Below are 16,402 nucleotides of genomic sequence, written 5' to 3'. Positions count from 1 at the left end.
CGAAGTATGGGCACCGCCGTGATGATTCTTGTACCAGGAGCGCCACAAGTGCACGGGGCGGACGGTGGTATACATTGTCGCGTGTTTGAAACATACTTTTGCCACGCGTTTATCATTTGCTTTCAACAAGCAGCCCGAGTATAACAAAAAAAAAAGCCCCACCTTAGTGAGGGAAAAATTCGCTGAGCATGATGCTTCAATTTTTGCTGTGTCGCAGATTTGCAAAATCTGGTGCAAAAAAAAGTGTGCCCGTGCACGTTTCCTTCTCATCCACGCTTTGTTACACTATATTTTGCTTCCTTGTGCTTATCGCGCTTGCTCTTTCACACTTGAAGTACCTGTTGATCAGGATGGGGGGGGGACCGTGGCTAATGGAGTTGTGCTCGAAAAAATCTCGTTCCTCCATTCGAGCACGTTCCGACACTTAGCGACTAATTATGTGAGCATAAATTACTGGCCGGATGTGAGTTTTAGTGGCTTCAATGTTTGTGACTATATCTGCCTATCGTTTGATAGTGGCCATTTTGATTGCTTGCGAACCGGAGAAGGTGGACTAGTGTGAGGTGATTTTCAAAAGGAACGCGCGGGCACGCTCGCATACAAACACATACAAACACGCACACGCTTAAATGAACATCCCAGACATGGCGACTGGTGACTGGCGAAGCCGCGCATATAAACTGCTCGCGCGGCGATACAATTTATGTAAATACATTCACAGAAACTTTAGCGCGACTGGCAATGTCCCGCGCAACAGAACTGGCAAACAGAAACTTTGCCGGGGTGTTGGCAGGCGAACGCAAAGACATCCAAGGCTAAGATCCGATGACGACGATGCTGCTTGCAAACGTTGCATTGGTTGAAAGTGGAAATATTTTTGCAAACAAAACAACAACAAAAAACCTGTTAAACGCCACTGAGACACACTCGTCATTTGCATGACAAAACTTGTAATTTGATTATTCTGCTCCGTAGCCCGACCATTTGCAGAAGAGACGCGTCTTTAATGGTGATGGCTTTAACGATGTGCGAACGATTAGGCGGTGGGTGGAAACCAAAAAATAGCAGCAAAAGAGAAAATAGCTGTCCTATGTTTTGCAGCGGTTAAGAGTTGAGCAGTACAGCATGTATTTTGCGAAACATACAAAACGAGCCTTAAACGAGATTAGTCGCCCGATGATTAATACTATTTCCTGTCAAACTTTTCGCTATAAAGAGGGGTCCATTGCTAAACGCTTAATTATTTACCACTCGTTTTATTTCAATTGTAAACCGCGTACAATAATCCTTATAGGTCGTAATGAAGTCCTCTCGAACGGTCACGATCTCAAAGGAGGCGAAAAAAAGGATCAATTTACCTTTGGGGACAACAGTAAGCCAAATAACTACAAAAAAAGCGGAGACTGACGTGCAAGGAATCGAAAAGATTAATGTTTCGCCGGTCAACGGTCGCTAAAGCGTCATTTGACGCAGATGCTCCAAGGATAGAATACGGTTTGGCAATAAAAGCACATCGCACTGGAGATACAACAAACGACCCAAAAATAAGACCCCATCTGGGGATCAGTCAAGACACGTTCGGCAGCAAAAGCATTGAAAATTGATCGGGAATGAGAAAATGTCAGCCCATTTATTTTTTTTTTCCTTTTGCAGATCACTTTGCTGCTGCTAGGGAGAAGGTAAGCCCCAGCGCTCCTCCGGTGCTGTCGCAGCAGCGGGGAAAGAAAGAACCCGCCGAGGGAACAAATTTGAAACACCATCGCCGGCACTCGCCCCTCTACACGTGGAGTAGTATTTCCGACACTTACGTTTTCGTTGTTTTGGTTTCGTTTGAGTTTGAGGATTTGCTTCAATAAAACCACCGCTGTTGGTGTCGGTGAAAAAGTAATACCAAACCTCCAAGGGCTATCAAGGCCCACGGTAAAGCCATCCGAACTAAGAACGGCAGATCAAGCGCACAGACCGTACATAACACCGTATAGCACCCGCACCCGAGTACTTCCGAGTACGGGGCCCGCCTCTGCGGCTTTTGCCCGATGGTAAAAGATCCACTTCCTAAGAAGGCACCAGGGACCAGCAGCGCGTCTTAGGCACGGATGGGCCATTTTTTGGGGAAACAGGGACGTATTACATGTTTCTAATCTTTCGCACCGACCCGCAAAAGGCATCCTCCATCTGCAACAGAAGTCACGTGTCCTTTTGCCGTTTTCCCCCGAGTGGTCGATTTTGCTGCTAGGTTGGCGTGGTTGCCGTGTTGCGAGCAATTGAATATCAGCAGGGGAGAAAAAATAATAAGCGGCACGGTACATGCGCTCCTGCTGCTGCTGCAGGTGATTGATAATTCCTTCAGGGATCAATTCGTCATTAGAAATCTTTTGAGGGATGATAACCCTCGCATGGTACCCAACTGTAAGCTAAGGAGCATTTCGGAGGATGGTCGTTTTTGGGCAATAGGGTCATCAGCGTACCGAATGAATTCGCAGACCTTCTGGAACTTCACAGAACCACAAATACGGAAAAGTAGGCAAGGCACAGCTGCGTATTGCCAATACCGTTGCGCAGGAATCTAATTACAAAAATTAAACACCGTTACCATGGTAATAAGGATGCGAAGGAGAAGAAAAGGTGCGCCCATATTAATCACAGCTTACGAGGGCAACACAATTTTAATTAATTTCAGTAAAACGCTAGTCTTCGTCTCCTTCCATTACCGCATGTTGAAGATTTAGATGAATGTCCCATTTTGTGGTAGCGCTTGTGAGGGTAACTGGGAGAGGGCTTCGGTGGACAAATGTCATCTATTTCACCGTGGACAGAAACTAACGACTTCCACCAAGAGCTCCCCCCCCCCTCCCCTCATGATGACACTTTTGTTAATGCATTGACAGTAATCTTCCCACGGCATGGTGTGCAGCCCGTGTTCTGTATGTGTGGTTCTGAATGTGTAGGTAGCTTTTCTTCTCTCAATTGCAATTTTTCTTCCACGCCGTGCTTTGTCCACGGTTCCCTCTCAAGGGGCATTGAAGAGCCCTTCCTCCGCTGTTTGTACATGCATCCTTGGCCCTTGGTTATGTGTGAAGATGAAACGATGACGTCTAGCGCGCATCCGCACATGCCTTACACCAGAAGAATCCGGTCGCCTTTTGAACGACCAGGGGTGTGGAAGGGAGAGGGAGGAGGTGGTTGAAAAGAAGTTGAAAAGAAAAAGAAAGAGCCCGAGATGAGATTGATGGTACACTTCTTCACAACTTTGCCTGTCACGCGCCTGATAGAGCTTGACGTTCCGTCCGTAGATGTCACAGGCCGAAGATGTGCTAAGAATAGCCCAGCACAGTGGCCCTCATTCATCCTGCAAATCTGCTACTCGCCTTACATCCACCTGCTCCATACCATATCGCCTATCTTCCCGCAATCACAAACCCCAAAAGCTCCCGAGACTCTTCCCGGCGTGGTGAGGAGCTAACAACAATTGTTTACCGCTTGACGGTCGAGTGAAACCAGATTCCTTGTGGGGTGTTTATGCGAGGAAACAACCGCACAAGGGTTTATTCATAGAAAACTGTGGCCATCTACCCAGGTCCCCCTAATATGGTTTTGTATTACAGGCAGCTACATTTAAAGCTACATTCACAGTTGATGACAACCTACGCACGACCAATGTACAATATAATCAATACAATGAAAAGGCTGTACATAAATCCAATATTTGTCTTTTGAGAAGTAAAACGAATGTTTAGACATTATAAAGCTACAGCAACGTCAAAATAACACAAATGTTTGCAGTTTTGCTCTCAGGATCGGTAAGGTGCTTATGATTCTCAGCAAAGACAAACCATCAGTTGCAAATGCAACATAACTGCACGGCATGTAATTGAATTGCAGTGAAAAGCTTTTAAATAATTACTGCCCTGCCGTATCAAGCTTTCGCAACTAGTCCCAGGATGATGGTGCACCGATTTAGCCACTCCAGCGTTTAAGCGTTTAAGAAACGGTAAAGTATGTTGACACCAGCTCTTTGTTTCCGTTCATGTGTACATCGTTCAAGCTTTATGCTAGTAACTGGGATAAGCACCACGGAATTAGAGATACTTACAATAGTTGTAATATTTATGATGATTTAAAACCAAAGATATTCGTCACAAGTTATCTAATGAACTTGTTTAAGACATAACTAAGACTCATAAGCTTCACCACTTTGACCAAAAAGATACATAAAATTATATATAATAACAGTTGGGTTATTAATTTGGAACTAACATTTCAGTTTTATGCATTTAAAAAAGTAATAAACCCTTTGGTCTATCATGCCCTTCCCAACCTCCTCTCCCGTCTCGAAGCCGGCCGACGTGTAGCACCATTATCTTCTTCATCATCACCGTCAGCGAGGAAAAAGTCGATGCATATCTAAATTGGGTCAACAATGCATTCACTTTGTGGGCACCACGGTTCCCGGCCGGCTCCTGCTTGTATGCAGACCCGGCATCGCCTAACCTGCACAATAGGATAGGACCGCCCGCGCTTCTCCCCTGCTTTACTACGGCCAACTTCTCGTTCCAACCATTTTCTCACACTCCTGCCATCACGAGATGAATCTCCATTCTCCATTCATCACATCACACATCCGGAGTACGTCCCCCGAGTGCATTCATAGCCTCTACAGTTAAAAACATTATTCTTAATTAGCGTACCCGTGGAATTAACAACTGAACGTGCAACGTTTTTTTCCCCCGGAATCAAGAATTCTTCCCTTGTGTGTTACCGGATGTGGGTTACACGTTGCGCGCGCTGGTGTGGTTGCCGGTTTTGCTGACGTCATAATGCTTTCCCTCATTCAATTTGACTACATAATGCGTAATGAAAAAAGGCCAAATAGCACCTTCGCTCCTACGTAGACGACGCGCCACGGTGTTTTGATCTGATAAGTTTTTCCCTATTTAGAATTTGTGTTTGCTCTCTTGCATTTCTCACTGCTGCTTCGGTTTGCAGAAAGAAACAAAAAATAAAATGGTACAATAATTAAGCTGGCACAAACTCTGCAAATGGTGGAAATGATGGCAAGAAATGGCTTAAATAATTAAATGATGTTTCTTCACGGCTACCTTTGCCACGGCGGCACAGCATTTGGAGAACTTTATTTTCGTTTTTATCGTGTTTGCATAATTCAAAAACTTTGTCCCTGTCTTTCCATCTTTCTTTACTGCCATTTCTTTCCCAAATATTGCATCAGCTAATTAAAACACAGCAAAAGTAGTAACAAATGCATAATCCGAAGAATAATTTTTAGCTTCAGCATAGCACAATACAACAATAACTTGTCTCGTTTCTGTTCGGTAGCGTCTTTCACTGACTCGGCAACTTTTAGTTGCTGTGGGTGTTGGAACTACAAAAAGGATGTGAACAAATGGTCGATATTTTCAAAACTGGATCCTTCCCCACGCTTCTCCTTTCGTCCTTTTTTCACGCCAACACTCGGTGGGCAAGAGGCAAGATGCATGTGCGAGAGGCCGGAAAGGTTTATAGGTAACCGGGCACCGGGCACCGTGCTCATCGTGGTGCTGACAGTTTATGAGTTTTGATACATTAAATTTTCATTAGCTCTGTTCACATCGGTCCCTTCCGCGAGGTTAGCGAACCGAGGGCGCGAAATGTTGTGCCATAGCACAGTTCGAGATGTCGCGCAAAACGAAAACGATAACACGGTGTGATAAAATGAATCCCGACGGGACCATCTGCAGCGGCAGTGGCCTACAACGGGCTCACTAAGGCGCTTTTTTTTTAGGTCGTAAGGATTGTATGTATGCCCGTGCAACTAAGCAAACGGGTACGGTAAGCGTGCAAGCAAACGGAGCATTTTGTTTTGGGAAATAGCAAGGTAAATGCTGATGGAAGAGGCTTACCAGCTGTCTTGTTGAGAATATGTGCAGTTGACAGGAGCAAACATTTTTATCAGGAAAGAAAGAAGAATTTTTATCGTACAGCACGAGCTAGCGGAGGAAGCATTCTAACACATTTTGCTTCACAATGTACACAATAACAATGAATTAAGCGTTAAAACTGTGTCTAGCTTTATATGTTCAATCTGTAACCTCATTTTTTAGGATTACCAAACAGTCGTTGTGTTAAGGATACTACGCAAAATACTTTTGAATGAACACAAAAATAATTTTAAACTTTTGTACGATTCTCGCTTTACACTGTAACAATCTAATGGCTTGGATGCTCCAACCTAGCCTAGCTTTGTATAACATTGCCAACATAAAGTACCGAAAAATTGCATTTCAAAGTTTACCACGAACTTACAGGCATGTGTAATGAATGCATCACACGGTTATTGCTCTATACACCATCATCACAGTTTCGCACACATAGAGCCCCGGAGTTTTTGAGTACTTCTGAGCCGATCAAATGTACCATCCGTATGAGACCATGTTGGCTGATGTGTTTCATGCACGATATTGGATTTGGCAGATTACTTTTTCGAGAGTGCTCATCAAATGTTACCCCCAAAACTGATTCCGATTCTGTAGCGTCCAAGATGAGTATTCGTTTGCCCACGGGTCATAGATACATCCAGGTATTACGTAAACGTTAGAAAGGCTCGAAATTCCCTAACAAGTACTAGGAAAGCTTTTGTGCTTTCGACCGAGCTGGCTAGTTTTTCGAAGATTTGTCGGCATTGGGCAGAATCGTGTCGAACCCTCAAAGAAGAAAGGCAATTCAGAAAAGCTTTCGACTACACTGATGCTTCTGGATAGGATGTCTCGAGTAACGATTATGTTACTGGCAGTGAATCAATTTCGCCTTTTCGGTTACCTGCTGTACATAAACCGTGCAGCTTACGCTAATGAGCCCGCTCTGGATTGCATGATGTGTAGGTGCGAATCTTGAATAAATCTTTGTTCTTTTTTTCTGCTGCTCTAGCATTTTTCTTGTGAGCTATTTACCCCATAAAGCGGATTATCTACTTCACCCATTATTTACAGATGGTCGAGAAAAACAAGCAGTACATTTTTGAATGCGCCATTTTCAATAACACTACAGGAATTTTCTTTGTACTGGGTCAGATCAGATCCACTAATATATAACGCCTCTGCTTAAATGGCTAAAGTATGGAAAACACAATTTGAAGTGCAAAAGCTTCAACACAGGTTTCTGTAACAGAGACGTTCTCGAGGTATTAAGATGAGCTTAAAGAAAAGCTTAAACTGAAAACTTTCACTCTGTTTCATTGTGATGATTCCACAGTAAAAAAAACAACACAAAAGCAATTAAACTCAATACCAAGTAACCCAAACCTTTTTGTTTGACACTCATTGTATGGATATAATAATAAAATTCATTAATGAATGATTAAGCCCAAAACATTCACTCCCAATCACCATTGAACTGCAACACTAGCGATTGTTCCATTGAAGCTTGTTCGAAAATTTACATTTATCTCAATCATAGATTATAGAAATTGATTCATCCAAACCAAATGATTAATAGTTTGGTCGGTCAAAAACATAACTACAAATACATCTAACAAACATCGCTCTCTAGGTTCACCAATTTTCGTCGCAAAATTAATACCGTTGTGCAATTGATCATATTTATTAAAACATTACCCTTTCGATCATTAAAGCGAAACTGTTTCATGAATGTTCGTACCATTTGCTTTGGTTAGCCCATTAAACGGATAACCTCGTCCTCTCAGGTTCGCGTGGTGGTTCGTGTGGTGGATAATATGAATTCCCACCGGAGAACCCTTAGCATCGACGGTAATAACAAACTCCGGGCCCATGCCAGGAAAGATGAATTCCCATCGATAGACGATCTGTTATGCATCAATCAACGGGAACCGCATGAATTGAGCACGAAAAACGAATCGATCAGGGATGTTTTCCCTCACTGAGGGGGTTTGGCTGTTTCTGGACAGCAACAAAAAAATCACTATTTTAGACCGTTTTTGGTATAGGTAGCAGGGAAAACTTTGTTATGTGGGTTGGTAGCATAGCTCAAGCATTATTATTGTTTTCCTTCCCCGAACTATGCCGATATATGGCAAGCATGAAATTCTACCATCAGCTTCTATCAATAATCACGCATTATGAAATAAATAAAGTATCTTCCAAGAAAAAGTGCCGAGAAAGGGAAAGAATACAACCTTAACAAACTTTTGTTATGTTATTGTTTTTTAAGAGAATGTAATACATTGCAGTTGCTGCCGGAACGGAAAAATGTGAATAAAATCCTATAAATGATACCGTTTTTATTACTGTGGGACCAGTGAAACCACACATTCATCGAAAATTACACATGGGAATTACGGATGAGTGATGCAAATGCTTATTTTTATTACAACATCAACGACCAGCACGTTGTACTGGTTGCAATGGGGGAAAACAATTTCCCGAAAAACTTCCTGATGCACATGGCAACGGTGCGGAAAAAGCTTCTGTCCTACTTTCGAAGCTGTTCGTGAGATTGCATTTATTGATGCACCGTGCATTCGTTTTTCACTTTCTCACTGCCTCGCTCTTGTGCTCTTTTTTCTTCCCCTTTGTATCTCATTCTGTTTGAAGTGATAAAATTTTAATTACAAAATACCAATCACTTTTACCCGGTTACTCCCATTGCGAGCGAGTGTAATGAGTTTCAATTTTCCAACTGCAGTCCGCGGTTGGCGTGAAGGCTCCCATCATTTAGAAATATGCGATGATACTCATCACCGCGCTAATTACGGAGAAAATGTACAAATGTACATTCATCCCAGCAGTGAAATGGGTTGCGTTTGTGATACTTTGTACTGTTTCACTAGTGCGCCTCAAATGCTTGTTTTCATTAAGCAAGCTAGTGAATCCGCAAAAAAAAAAAAATCGTTATGGAACAGATTTAATTTCAACAAGTATTTAGCTTTGCCTTTGTTGCTCATTTGCATCTTGCTCCACTGCATTTTCGCTCTAGCCTAGCAACGCGTAGAAAGTCATCCCATTCACACACACCATGATTCGTCCGACAGACGATTGTGCAGCGAAAATAGCGAACTAAATTGCATTTTAACGCAACACAGCTTGTCTGATTGGACATTTCCCCACTCACTAACACACATTGTTTTTTTTTACCACCCTGAGCGACGGAAATGCAATTAATTGCAGGGAACCCAAAACGGTCGTCGTTAAACTGGACTAATGCAGTACATTCCACCGTACAATCCATAAAAGACACATTATGCACCAGCTTTAGAGGATACATTTTACGGTCAGGTCATTCGAGCTGAAGCACATTAGCGCAAATATAAATAAACAACTTTGCTGGTGAATAGAACCAGTGCGGTGTTAGCAGTGCGGTTGACCGTATCGAAACTAATTTCCTGTTTTGAGTTGAGATAAAAGCTCAACATCCAGGCTGCCATTCGACACAATTGAGCAAAGTTATAGTTTAGCGAGATGTTTTCATTCAAAGGACGTCGTTTGTATGCGTTAGGATTGATACTGTTCACATTGGAGCTGCAGTACGTCACAGGTAAAGGTCATGTTCATCATTATCCAGAAGATTAGTCAAACTATCACATTCAGAATTGATGTGTTCATGTAAGAACTACCGTCCACGATATGTGTGACTGTATAGGCAAACACTTCCGGATGTAATAAGATGCATTAGCTAAAGCCTCTTCAATTTTATACAGCAATTACACCACAATCGCTGCACCAACTATCACCAATCATCGAACAGAAGCAACCACCATCACCGTCACCATCATCTGTAATTCGGCAATCCATCGACACCAAAGCGAAACTGGTAGGCATTAATCGTGCCCTGCACGAACGGCTACAGCAGACCCGCGCCAATCTGCGCCCCTTACAGGCACGAGCCGCACAGTTACAGCACCGCTTCGACGAGTACCAGCGTACCGCCGGCGCACGGCGACCGCCATCATTCGGACTTGCTGCCAGGGGGGCTCGCACCGAGCGCAACCAACTGCTCCAGGAAGCCCATCGACTTCGGGCCGCTGTCGAACGAAAGTTGCAGGGCTTCGGTGTGCTGGACCAGCGCTACCGAAGCATGCGAACGTTGCTCGAGCCGAAAACGAAGAGCGCTGGACTGCCCCGGGCATGGCTCGATCGGGATACCGAGCGGCAGATGGAGTTGAACGAGCGCATCTACAAGAACATCATCGACCTGCTAGTGCACCTGATCGAGTGTCCGGTTAACATCATACACGACGTAATGGGGCACGACGTGCCAGCAGATGGTCCGACAACCACCACCGCCGGACCACCGCCCCTGCCCGATAGTGCGCAAGAGGTTGAGGAGGGAACCGATACGGACGGCAACACGCTTTACGACGAGCCCGTCGAGCTGAACGCGGATATCGATGATACCGTGCCGTGGTTGGAGGAGTTTCATTACTAACCCCTCGACGGCACACGAACACGGCGCTGGTTCCGGGAACGCTAACGGTGCTGTGCCTGGAATCAAGCCACCCGCCGAAAGGGTGGTTGTTGGAGGTGGTTCATCTTGGTTCCAACAGCAGCAGACCACCATCAACACGGCGTTCGGAACGTTCATTGATTATGTTTTTCCACGCAAGGTAAAATAGTGATGCAAGAAGTATCGGGCGACTGCCAGAACATGCCTCAATGGAGCAGTGGATCGTTTGAGAAAGGAAACGAAATGTATTCCAAACTACAAAGGGGTCTTAGGGGAAAGGTTATAAAATTTGCAAAGAAGAAAATTGTATTCGTTACCATTTCCGAGCGTGTGTGCAAGGGTGCTGAAATAGCTGAGACTCTGATTTATGATTGTCTTCCTGCTGCTTACGATCCCTTTCAAAAGTTTAAATTTGAACCAGACTTTTGAGAATCAGTCCTCCCACAGTATGCTTTTCAATAAACTTGTATCTAAGCGTTCCATCATCATCGAGCAGAGAGGCATACAAAAAGTTTTTAAATCTATCTTCCATGACTACAAATCCATAGCAAGCGTAAAACCTTTAACACAGTGTGAACCCCTTCCCAACAACATGCACGCAACAAAAGAAGCCCCAAAATGTTGAAGAAAATCCCAAAATTGAGAGAAACGCAAGCATAAATCACATTTACGACACCTCTAAATCTGTGATCTTGCGCTGTTCATCATTTCGTGCCTCTACCCTGCATCCGTTTGTGTGTATGCCTGTGCATGTGGGCATGTAAGCCTTTCTCTCTGCTTCAATCATTACGGTCTTCTGTTCTGACCCAAAACTTGTACGATTATCTTTCGCGAGCGCAGCGCAACCGTTGCCATCGACGTCGAGGGTGTGACATGAAGCGATCGAAAAAAAAAACTCCCCGCGCCTGCCCTAAGTCCCCACATTTCCATCCATACCGTTCGAGAGGAAAAACTTTTTGCCCTTCTTCACGTTTCGTCAGAAAGAAAAAGGAAAAAAAAAACCCTGCCACCGAGCGCGATCAAACCAAACAGCGATTTAACATCCATAAGTTAATCATAAGCTTTTGCGATGGATGGATAAGTGGGAAAAGAAAATAGCAAAGGTTCTACAATCAGCCCCGTCGGTGCGCTACGAAAGGGAAGGATCGGAAAAACAATCCCTAGATTTATGGCAACAAGCGCGCTATTTCCATCCCGCGTCGTTTGCCAGGTTCGCTTTGCCGGATTGAGGGCTCACAGAAGGAAAGCGAAGGAAGCAAGCTGGAAACGGGGGCAATGCATGCAGGTTCATAGCAACGGTTCATCTATCGATCGCACGTTTGCCATTGACTCAACTTTGCCATCAATCAGGCGCAGCTGGCAGGGAGCAACGAGGGCACAGGGGTTTGAAAATTGTCTTCCAATTGATGCTGCAAGTGCAGCTGCTCGACGCGTAGGTCAATCCCTGTCCGCCCTGCAGTTGTGATTGAGCAAATCGGGAGGATTCCCGAGCTCTTAAGCTTATTGTGCAGCTTTGTCGGTTCAATCTCGAAACGATAATAATGATCAATCCTCGTACGAAACGGGACGGATTACGGGGACGAGTTGAACAATTCAAAGGATCTCATCGCTGGGATAAGCGTACGACCGGTCTTGTAGCATCGGATTTTACCATGATGGGGGAGATAATGCGGTTGAACGTTCCACCAGCGATGTAAATTCCTCGAATCTTTTAGAAGAAATTAAAAATTGACTATCAAGAATTTTGTTTTCAGAATTGTTATTCCCTATCATGATAAACATCACTAACAACTGAACCAAAAAATGCACCATTATTAGTTTACTACTGATAAGGTGCAAAAAACAAAAACAATGAGTTCATGAAACATACAAAAACGTTAAATGTATTGATTAGCCATGTCGGTAGTAACTGAACCACCATCATCGTGGTACCTGGCGACTCGCCATGGTAAGCTACATATATTTAGATCAACTGTACACCCACACTTCAACCCTCTTGTGTAGAGCATAAAGCATGGATGGACGTCCTCCCTTTGGAAAGGGTAACAACAGCAATACGATCATATCGATTCATACGACCCCGTTACGTATCCTTGAGCGATTTTCTATCTCACCCGTACACTCATGGTGTGCATTAAGATGCATAAACTGCACCGTCAGCTGGCTTCCGCCGATAGCCATCGAACAACTCCCATTCTACCACCCCACACAGTTCGTTCATTTCGAAAGGGCTAAAAGGAAGGAAATGAATATGCTTCGACAAGTACGCAGTAAAAGGTTCCTTGCTCCCCCATTCGCAAGTACTCTTGGCTGCACTTTCTAATGAACGGATCATGCTTCGTTCAGCGCCGTACCAACCAAGCTGTAACCTATTTGCTAGCTAGCAGAAGCAACCGATAAGCAATCGATTGTCATCTTCTGGGCTACGGATGCGAAAAGTCATGGATTTTAATACATGCTGCCAGATACAGGTTGATCCTATCATGCCCTCGTTCGTTGAACGTTCTTGTGCTGTATTGTGCCAGCACTGCCATTAGGAACGGATCACCATCAATCGACAAACGCTACAAGCATGCGTCAGACCAACAAACTACCATTCGTTGATCAGCTTCAAACCTGCTTAAGGGCGATTATCAACGATAATGTTCACTTCCAATGCGTTTCAAATAAAGCTATCCCTGTATCAGTTACCGACCATGGTACGGGATGAAATCGACAGGTAACATATACCCCTGCTGTCCTCCCTGCCAGCCTCCTCCAACCAACCATATTCCACTTGCCAATTTCCTTTCCAAGCACTGGTTGTTCATGATAGGCACAAAGTACAATACCAACAACAAAAACGACACACTCAACCGATACGAGCTAATTTGTACACCTCTCTTCAAACGTTTCAATGGTTTGTGCCTGTCAATTGCAGGCATCACTTCTAGCCAAACATACCCCTAGACTATTTGATACACCACATCATGCCCTTGGGGCGGAGCAATAGAATAAAGCGAACCCGACAACAATCAAAAGCCTGCTGACTGTTTACCTGAACAGGGAATGGAATGTTACAGCAAAATTTCCGCGTCACCAGCCGAAAATGGTTTCCCAGAAAAACGAGCAAAACATTGAGGTTTTTCAGGTTGTTTTTTTATGTAAGCTTTTCATTTGCTTCAGCACGCAGCACGAGGAATTTGGTATAGCACAACAGAATAAGAAACTGTGCATGTTTTAGTGAAACGCTCAAATGATCGATCTTCATTGTGCTCGCTCGTTCAAAACGGCACGATAATGAACATAAGCTTCCTGAATACTTAGTGACATCACCACGAATGTACAGTACCGACGTCACATGCTTGGTTTTGTTTAGAATTCATAGTTAATATGCTGTTTGCATACCAAAATACTTTTGGGTAATCTTTAGAATACTTTTTTAGAATATACGCTACACCGCTGTCACTAATTGAAGCTGTATACTTCAAATTAAAGCCTTGGCACTACCAACAGTCTGATGAATTTAAACAACACGGTGAGATGGATTGTTGTAAACGTTAGTATCCTTCGTTGCTTTCGTCATCGCCTACTGACCGTTCCTTGGCCTCACTGTACAAAAGTGACGCTAGAAAACGTTTCAACAAAGATTTACACCGGCACTAACATCAAACGAGCCAAGACATTCGCCAGGCTTTGTTTAATTAATTTTCCCCTTTTCCTTCAACTTAATTTAATTCATTTACCTGTACATTGCTTCCTCAGATAATCCCACTATAACACGATTCAGCCCAACCCAGCTCGGTAGCACAGCAAGTTTCTCCTTCCCGACAGTGTGAGAAATTGAATAAGGGATACTTCCGGCAAGCGGCAAGTTAGAAAGATAAGAAAACGGAGTCCACCACTGCCCGCCACAACTGGACTAAAAAGTGGAAGCGTAAAAAAAGGTCCCCCCATTTGGGGCTCACTTTTTGTTCGCCCTACTGTGCTTTTCGATTGACACTCGAGGAAACGGCCGTGTCCACTTCCCATCGTCAATATTTAAACGCACTTCATTTGGCATCGTGTCATTCGTTGCTCTCTTACTTACAGTTGTTTTATTTCTTGTTCTTGGTAAAGGTTTTTCGGTGAAAGCTTCATTACTTTCTTGGCTCTTTTTTTACTTACCGCTAACAAGCCGCTACACCGGACCGGACTGCCTACGTTTGTCGCGCATCCAGAAAGCTCGAGCTGTAAGTGGAACAACGCAAAAGAGCAAATAATTAAACAACTTCCCGGACGGAGCGGTTGCGAATTGATGGCGATAATGAGGAGAAATGTTTACACCCAGCAAAGGGACAAGTGACTAAGCACATTTAGCTGCTTAACTATGGTGTGTGGGAAGAGTGATACAAAAAATGTCAATGTCACCGGGAGATAAAAATAGAACACTAACAAGAGGAATGCGGAATGTTTTCGGAGTGATAAGTTGTCTTTGCCAAACAAATTTGAGCTGTTGGGTCTCATTGTGATAGAGATATAAAATAAATTTCATAATTTTACTCGCGTGCTACAGATCTATCGGTTTAATTATAAATCAAACGAATGTTCTACTTTAACTCACTCCAACCCATTTAAACCCAAAACAAAGTGTTCTTCAGCTGGTTGGCTACCGGACAACAGCCCTTTATTAGAAAGAAAAAACTTCATCAACAGGTTTTTTTGTCTCCAAATTATGTCACCAAAGTTTCCATCATCAAACTTTATGGACCCCGAACAAACAAAACATTCATCTTTTCACTATAAATTACCGGAGCTGTGTAAAGAAAGCGGCCGGCCAGGCTCTTGAATACATAACGTTAGCCTGGCTCGAAACCGTAGGCTTTCCCTATTTGGTACTCAAAACAATGGAACATTCGCACACCATCTTTCCTGTGGCAAAGCAACGAACACAACGAGCCAAGACCGGGAAGGATAGCAAACGCAAACACGGCGTATAAAAGGGGGAAGGAGTGGGCCAAGAAACCTTAGACAAATGAAAAATTTTGCCGGTAATCCTGCAAATGTGTTAAATAAACGAAGACATTCCATTTCATGGAGCGTGATTTGAGAGTTTGTCTTTCGGATTTCGTTGCGTTTTTTGTTTTGTTTCAGGCTCACGATGCCTATTGCTGCTGGGTGAAAATTGTCTTGCGGATTTGTTCTTACCTTTGCTGGACATAATTCTGGACTGCTTAACATCTTGTTTGTCTTGCAAAGTTCTTTTGATTTAATGCATTCAAAAGGAAACCCTCAACATAATGCCATCATAACATTACTATCATAAAAATAGATCGAAACATAAATGAAAGAATAGAAGAAATAGATGAAAAATAATTCTGATTATTTTTTAAGTTATGCAATTCAATAATTGGCATTGCAAGAGTTTAATTAAAAACGAAAAACATGTTATAAAGTATGAAGCTTTATCGAGCTTTGAAATCAAACACTGAGCATTAACAAATCCCCACTACTGACCGTGTGAAATGAAACACAATTCGTGTTGGTAAATAGTGTACAATAATAAAGTCACACGTATATTATGTATAGGTTAATCAAACAAAAAAAAAGCCCTTTCCGAGTCGAACAAACAAACACAACAGTAGCAAAACAAAAGGATCACCAAAGTTCTGACAGCAATTTTTGCGGTCGGAAAGTTTCAGACAGGTGCACGAGTTGGTATGAGTTTCCCCGTTTTCCCTGTTTTTCGTTTTTCCTCTAACACTTTTCCAAAGCTATGGCGCATTTCCCACGATGGCGAACATCGTAACCAGTTTTTGCCCCACAAGGATGCTGCAGACCACTACGATTACTAGCGCCGTTGGACACATCAACCGGAAACGAGTGCAGTACAAGCGGTCGAAGGTTATCTCGTTCGATTGCGATATCGTAAGTAATGTTTGTTCAGGCTTGTACGGGGCCGTATGAGGTTTTTTTGTGCCCGGGCCAATACGCCTTCGGGCCTAGGAAAGTTAGACCAACTCACTTTGTG

General features: G+C 43.5%; 2 protein-coding genes across 15 annotated transcripts in view; one reads left to right on the top strand and one right to left on the bottom strand.

The window, feature by feature from the left end:
* The window catches only part of LOC121590819 (high affinity cGMP-specific 3',5'-cyclic phosphodiesterase 9A), a 122,591-nt gene that overhangs the window by 45,455 nt on the left and 60,734 nt on the right, over positions 1 to 16,402 (bottom strand). For 13 of the 14 annotated variants that reach the window (XM_041910841.1, XM_041910842.1, XM_041910840.1 and 10 more), the window contains one exon: positions 14,560 to 14,622. The exons of the other annotated variant lie outside the window; for it this stretch is intronic. The gene's annotated coding sequence lies outside the window, so the exon portion shown is untranslated. The remainder of the gene's footprint in view (positions 1 to 14,559; positions 14,623 to 16,402) is intronic. 14 annotated transcript variants of the gene reach the window in all.
* Positions 9,257 to 11,092, top strand: LOC121590822. Its single transcript, XM_041910858.1, has 2 exons — positions 9,257 to 9,504; positions 9,668 to 11,092. Exons 1-2 carry the CDS (start codon positions 9,429 to 9,431, stop codon positions 10,393 to 10,395), a joined length of 804 nt encoding a protein of 267 aa, XP_041766792.1. The 5' UTR covers positions 9,257 to 9,428; the 3' UTR covers positions 10,396 to 11,092.

This window comes from Anopheles merus, chromosome 2R (assembly GCF_017562075.2).
Source record: "Anopheles merus strain MAF chromosome 2R, AmerM5.1, whole genome shotgun sequence".
NCBI classification, from domain to species: domain Eukaryota; kingdom Metazoa; phylum Arthropoda; class Insecta; order Diptera; family Culicidae; genus Anopheles; species Anopheles merus.
Note: the sequence above shows the minus strand (reverse complement) of the source record. Positions and strands in the feature narration are given on the sequence as shown.

What these genes read in the sequence shown, in the direction of transcription:
- LOC121590822 (XM_041910858.1), top strand. Translation starts at nt 9,429, where the DNA reads ATGTTTTCATTCAAAGGACGTCGTTTGTATGCGTTAGGATTGATACTG. An exon ending in GGAGCTGCAGTACGTCACAG is followed by an intron (nt 9,505 to 9,667) that starts GTAAAGGTCATG and finishes AATTTTATACAG; the next exon opens with CAATTACACCACAATCGCTG.